Source organism: Elgaria multicarinata, chromosome 10 (genome assembly GCF_023053635.1).
Source record: "Elgaria multicarinata webbii isolate HBS135686 ecotype San Diego chromosome 10, rElgMul1.1.pri, whole genome shotgun sequence".
NCBI classification, from domain to species: Eukaryota; Metazoa; Chordata; class Lepidosauria; order Squamata; family Anguidae; genus Elgaria; species Elgaria multicarinata.
In genome coordinates, this window is record NC_086180.1 from 51,355,124 (window position 1) to 51,361,946 (window position 6,823).

Sequence of the window (6,823 nt, forward strand, 5' to 3'; positions counted from 1 at the left end):
CAGAAAATAATAGTTACAAATAAGGAATGGCAACATTCAGAAATGGGTAGGGAGAGTATTTCAACCTCCCGTTAGACCTTTGTCAATGACCTTAAGATGGCCATTCTTGAACAAAAAAATTGCAAAGACAGATATCAAACATAAAATGGCAGAAGTACAATTCAAGACAACTCTATTTTCTGTGGTTTGGTTAAGAACAAAGGAGTTTTTTTTAAAAAAAATCACACTATATATGTTAATCAGTTCATCATTGTCATGATGTTTGTGATATCACCCAACAACATTTTAGGAATGGTAACTGTTAAGGCAATCATTACTGTACGTACATTTAGTATTTCAGTTCCTTCTGACAACGCAGGTTACATCTCCAACTTCACCGCCAGTGTGTGTGTATAAATCTGCTAATATGTGGTTAACCCTTCATGCATCTGATGGAGTGGATGGTGTCCATGAAAGTTTATTCCAGGATAAATGTATTAGTCTTTAAGATGCTGCAAAACCATTTGATATTTTTCAGAGCAATTCTCCTAACCAGGTGCAATCACAGGCTGTCAACCAGTTTAGCTTAGCTTTTAATAAAGGAGGGTATTTAAAAAACTGCACATTATCAATAACCAAATCTTCTCTAATGTGTCACTGAAAAAATTACAAATTGTTCATGATTAAAGTTTTACATGGGATGAGGCCTAAGACATAATCTGCAGACTTATCTAACGCTACAGCCACATGCTGAAGATTGATGGAATTACTGTTTTAATAGGATAAGCAATTATTTAGACTCATGTTAGATTGCATGCCAAAATTTTTGCCTCACTCAGTTTATTCTAGAGCTTCAAATTATTTGCTAAAAAACAGATTAAGCAAGTTATATAATCAAATGACTGTTTTGTGATTGTGTTGTAGTAGTATCAGAAATGATTGCATCTGAAAGTATTTCTTGAATATTTATAAATTTTCCGTGGTAAATTTCAAAATTTACTGGCAAGTGATGGGAAATACGTAGAGTGCTAGATTAAGACTGGGGAAATCCAAGTTCAAATCCCAACCTTTTTTGGTTGGTGGGCACATTTGAATTTTGAGTGTGTGTTCTGGGAGCGCTCACAAAAAGTCTACTATGGGAGTGTTTGCCCATTCATAAAATGGCTGCCAAGGTGAACGTAACCAGTCACAAAACAAAGAAAAGTAACTTGCTTAAAATCCCAAAGCATAGCTCAGGTGTGAGTTCTAAAATACAAAATCACTCTCTTGAACCCAAATGAAGATGGTACTGGAGGGCAGCACTTTGCTTTGCAATATGCCTGCTACCCTCCCAGTTAAAAGCATCATCAATTTTAAAGAAACGTAAGAAATATAAGTCAGGTGGGGCAAAGAGCCTGGTGGGTGCCAAGAGAGATTCCCATGGACAACAGAACCTCACAGGGTTGTTGTGAGAATAAAATGGGTTGGTCAAACCCTTATAAGCCGCCCTGATTCCCTTCAAGAAAGAAAATAAATAAGTTTAAAATAAGATAAGTTTATCTGGCCTTTAGAATCACTGGCAAATGTTAGAATTTTCTGATAGTTCCTCCTGATGTCCTAGATGTTAAGAACTACTGTTAACTGTCAACATTTACTATGTTTAATACTTTGGCTATAACAGGAACATTATGAAGTGCAGAATAGTAGTGTTGTGTCAGAATTTTATTCACAGGATTTTTTTCAATGTATATGAAAGAAGACTCCCCCCCCACACACACATCCTATTTATTTGGAGAAATTTATCAGCAATGCACATGTAACATGGCAAAATAGGACATGTTACATTTACATTGATGACAAATTTATCAAAATTGATGGGAAATGTGAGAATCAAAATTTATTTACTTATTTAATTCATTTATATCTCTTTTCCTCAAGGCAGCATATGTGGTTCTCCTTTTATCCTCTCAGCAAGTCTATGAGGTAGGTTAGAATGAGTGATAGTGACTGGCCCAACATCATCCAGTGAATTTTGTGACTGAGTCTTCTAGTCTAACACTCTGGACCAGTCCTAGTCTAACACTCTAATCACTCCACATACTGTCTGCTAGTGCTGCTTCTGAAGCTGCCAGAATATATTTTGAGTTTAGAATTCCTGTTTCAAAGAGTTAAGAGTTGTTGTTGTTGTTTTGTTGTTATTATTTATTACATTTCTATACTGCCCCATAGCTGAAATTTACAAAAGATTAAAACATTAAAAACGATATGCAAAATTTTAAAGTATAAAAATGTAAAACAGACAGTATACACAAAGACAATATACATCTAAAACCAACTTTGAACTGTTTTGTATTATGAAATGTGTACCACTTCATCCAGTTAAAAAAAAATCTATAAAGACTACTTCCAAATATTTTATTATGTAGCTTAATTATATTAGGATATGAATCCTGAACATGGGTTTGTGTCTATAGTTACTGAGGTGTATAGTTTGTTTTCGATTTTTCATTTTTGTTTTACCCCACCCCACCCATCCCAGCACATTGGATTGCTTTGCCAGACATCAGGGAATTATTCCCTAAATTCCACAGTGATGGTGACATGGCCACGTTTGCTGATGACTCTAGATTATTTAGGGAGATTAAAACAAAAAGGGATAGCAAAGAGCTCCAGAAGGATTTCTTCAAACTGGGGGAATGTAAGCAAGGCAAAAATCTTAACATATTTTATTTATTTATTTATTTATTTATTTATTTATTTATTACATTTAGATACCATCCCATAGCTGAAGCTCTCTGGGCGGTTTACAAAGATTAAAACACAGAATATTAAAAACAACTATTCTGGGGTCAGTTAAAAAAACCAAAAACTCAACATATGCTGTTAAATGCCTGGGAGAAAAGTCTTGTCCTGGCACCGAAAAGATAACAATGTTAGTGCCAGGTGAGCCTTGTCAGGGTGATTGTTCCATAACTGGGGGGCCACCACTGAAAAGGCCCTCTCCCTTGTTGCCATCCTCCAAGCTTCCCTCAGAGTAGGCACCCGGAGGAGGACTTTAGTTTTTGTGTGTAATGTATGGGTAGGTTCGTGTTGGGAGAGGCGTTCCGTCAGGTATTGTGGTCCCAAGCCGTGTAAGGCCTTATAGGTTAAAACCCAGCATCTTGAATTGGGTTCAGAAATGAACAGGCAGCCAATGCAAGCAGGCCACAGTTGGTCTTATATGTTCGAACCTTCTGGTTCCAGCCGTTGCATTTTGCACAAGCTGCAGCTTCCGAACTGTCTTCAAAGGCTGCCCCACATAGAGCGCATTGCAGTAATCTAACTTGGAGGTCACCAGGGTGTAGACAACTGAAGCCAGGTTATCCCTGTCCAGTTAGGGCCGTAGCTGGTAGAAGGCACTCCATGCCACCGAAGCCACCTGAGGTTCAAGTGATATATAGTATTGGAATTTGTGCTGGCAGCAGCTGACCAAGAAAGGGATTACGAGATAGCTCAATGGAGACATCAGTCCAATGTGAAGTTGCCGGGGGAAACGAAAAATCCAGGTTGGGGAACATTAAGAAATGAAATGAAAATAAAACTGCCAATACACACAATACTGTTATACAAATCTATGATGTGACTGCACTTGAAATACTGTGTATAGCTCAGCTCACCACACTTCCAAAAGAACTTTGTAAAGCTGGAAAAGGTGCAGAAAGGGGCTACCAAAATGACAGGGGCTGGAGCAGTTCACCTCTGAGGAAGTGTTACAAGGTTTAGGGCATTTTTAGCTTGAAAAGAACGTGAGTGAAGGGGAACTTGATAGAAACGTATAAGATTTTGCACATTGTGCAGCATGTGGATAGGGAGAAGGCTTTCTCCCTCTCTTATAATACCAGAAGCCAGGGACATCCAATGATGCTGAGTGATGGGAGATTTAGGACAGGCAAAATGAATTCTTCTTTATGCAGAGCATAGTGAAACTATTGAATTTGCTACCACAAGGTGTGATGGTCACCAATCTGGACAGCTTTAAAAGGGGATTAGACAAATTTATGGAGTATAAAGCTATCAATGGCTATTATTCATAATGGCTATGTATTACCTCCAGGTTCAGAGGTAGTCTGCCTCCGAATATCATTTGCTGGGGAACATGAGCAGGAGATTGCTGTTGTACTCCTAACTTGTTTTGGAGTTCCTGTAGTCATCTGGTTGGCCATTGTAGGAACAGAATGCTGGCTAGATAGGCCTTCCGTCTGATCCAGCACAGCTCTTCTTAGAGAACATGAATGATTCGGACCTCCTTTATCCCTGTTTTCAGGCCTCCTCATAAAGTTCAAGATGTGCATAACCCCCATGGGGATGTGCATTCTGTGCTTATATCAGGGGAACATGTACATTTCCCCATTCAGTCTACCCCTGGAAACATGGGAACAAGAATCGTAAGTCGCTCACATTTCCACTCTTTCCACTTCTGTGAAATATCCAAAGTGGTTCTGAGAGGGAAGCTTTATTTCCTGCAGAATTAAAAATGGCGTAACCTCACTCTGGGGATTTATTTTCATTTGTATGATTTGCATTCTGTCTTTCAGTAACAACAGCAAGGTCTGAGGAAGCTGTGGCAAAACAGGTTTAAGAAACAGGAGGCCTGTTAAATCTTACATTGCTCAGCAATTGTATGACACATTTATGAACCTGCTTTGTGTAACTTCTTACTATGTCTGTATATGATGTACACTGCTATTGTGTTGTAAAAAATTCTTTTACCCATTGAATATTTTTGGTGCAGTTGTGTGCTGTTCAGCTTGTTTTTTTGGTTCTTATTGCAACTGCTGCCTCTGTTATGTGTTTTCGAATTAAAAAATTATATATGAAGGATGAGTATAAACAGCACTTAAGTATAATCCAAAAAGTCCAACTTTTCTGTTGCAGGTAAGAAAGCAGTAATTTGTTTCATTCTATATATGTAGATCTACCGAGCGGCCCACATTCATATCGTCTGGAAGATCTTGCTTATACCAGGAGTGGAGACAAAGGCAACACAGCAAACATAGGTATTCTTTAATTCTCTTTTTAAAAGATGGCATCTGTAGATTATTTTAAAATACACATAATTGTCACATCACACTGGAAACATGCTTAACCCTCTTACCCTTTTGTAATCATAATTGGCTCCAAAGGTGTATAATAAACACCTCATTCTCCATGTAGTATTGTTCAATAAAGGGGTTGGTGGATTGATATTGTTTCACCTCCTTCATTCCTGTGTGTATCTGTATGTGGTTAAATTTGAAGGGTTTATTAAAATAGCATTGGTGCAGTTAGACCAAAACTAAAGTGAACTGAAGGGCAGGGTGGAATGAATGATTGCACGTCCAGTAACACGATGAAAACTCTCATGTAACTATACAGAATGTATTTTATACAACTTCATCAGTTATAATAAGGAGGTGCTACTCATTCACTGTTGTTTTTTAATTCAGATGTCTAGATTTTGAGTAGAAGGAAAATGGGAATATATGCATATATGCATATACATCTATAAAAACGTATGAAAGACATTGGACATTATAACAAACCCCAAATATATAGGAACATAGGATACCTTGAAAGCTGCCTTATACTGATTCAGACCATTGGTCCATCTTGCCCAGGGTTATCAACACTGACTGGTAGTGGCTCTCCAGAGTTTTAGGCAGGGCTCTTTCTCAGCCCTACCTGGAGATTGAACATGGGACTTCCTGCATGCAAAGCATATTCTCTACCACTAAATTATGTCCCCTCCTGTATGATCTCTGTATAGTTGCATCCAGTATTTAATGTGAATGGAATTTCACATTTTTACATTGAATTTGAATTATACCGTATTTCTTCGATTCTAAGACCCCATCGATTGTAAGACACATACTAATTTCAGTACCACCAACAGAAAAAAAGCTTTGATTCTAAGAAATAATAAATGCACCCGCGATTCTAAGATGCACCCCGTTTTTAGAGATGTTTATATGGGAAAAAAGTGTGTCTTAGAATTGAAGAAATACGGTAGTTAAACACATCTCATCCTTTTAAAATATGACTAAACAGGCCTCTGTTTGATTAGTAATATTCTTTTTACAAACATAAGAGGCAATAAATTGTTAGTAATTTATTTTGTAGGCTACTGTGCTGAGACAGTTTATATCACTTATTTATGAGTCCAAGCAACCAATATTGAGCTGGTTCAGCTGGTTTAGTGCTATAAAATGTGTTTCAAGAGGCCTCAGACTTGTGTGTTCCTCCATTCCTCCTATTGCATGTGTAGTGACCTCCTTTTTTTTCCTGGTTTGAGTCATATCATAATTTTCCATTTCATCCATACTGTCAAACTGTGGTTTGCTTTTACCCTCCAAGCCAGGATTGGAAACAGTGATTTGGTCTTGGTATCCAGTCCTGATTGAGACAGCATGGCTGACCATGGTTTGCCTCAAACCAGGATCACAGGAAAGGGAGGGAAGAGTATCTGAGTCCAAGTCTCCTTAAAACTCATTCTTGTACTGCCAAATTATGGTTTGGCATTATATTTGGACCAGTTCATTGTGAACAGGTAGGTTTGAAGAGTTCATCCTTAATGGGGGAATCAATTGTAGGATGAGCTCTAGTACAACAACAGTAATATTTTTTTCTCAGCACAGGTTCCCTTTCTAAGCATAGCAAGGCTATGCATGGCAAAATACTTTTTTGATATGTGAATGAATTTGGGGCTGGATAGGCCTAGTGAACAGGTATACTCTTATGGTTGGCATCCTATTCACTATTGGCCTGGAGAGGCAGGCATCTGAATACTACTAGCCTCCTGTAGCAAGACAGTTTATCTCACATGGGGCAGAACATGATGTGTCTACTT

At 38.0% G+C, this 6,823-nt stretch overlaps 1 protein-coding gene across 3 annotated transcripts in view; it reads left to right on the top strand.

The window, feature by feature from the left end:
- LOC134404725 (uncharacterized) overlaps window positions 1-6,823 on the top strand; it is a 59,802-nt gene that overhangs the window by 39,960 nt on the left and 13,019 nt on the right. For 2 of the 3 annotated variants that reach the window (XM_063135587.1, XM_063135589.1), the window contains exon 17: window positions 4,911-4,994. The exons of the other annotated variant lie outside the window; for it this stretch is intronic. In XM_063135587.1, coding sequence (XP_062991657.1) covers window positions 4,911-4,994 — 84 coding nt within the window. The remainder of the gene's footprint in view (window positions 1-4,910; window positions 4,995-6,823) is intronic. 3 annotated transcript variants of the gene reach the window in all.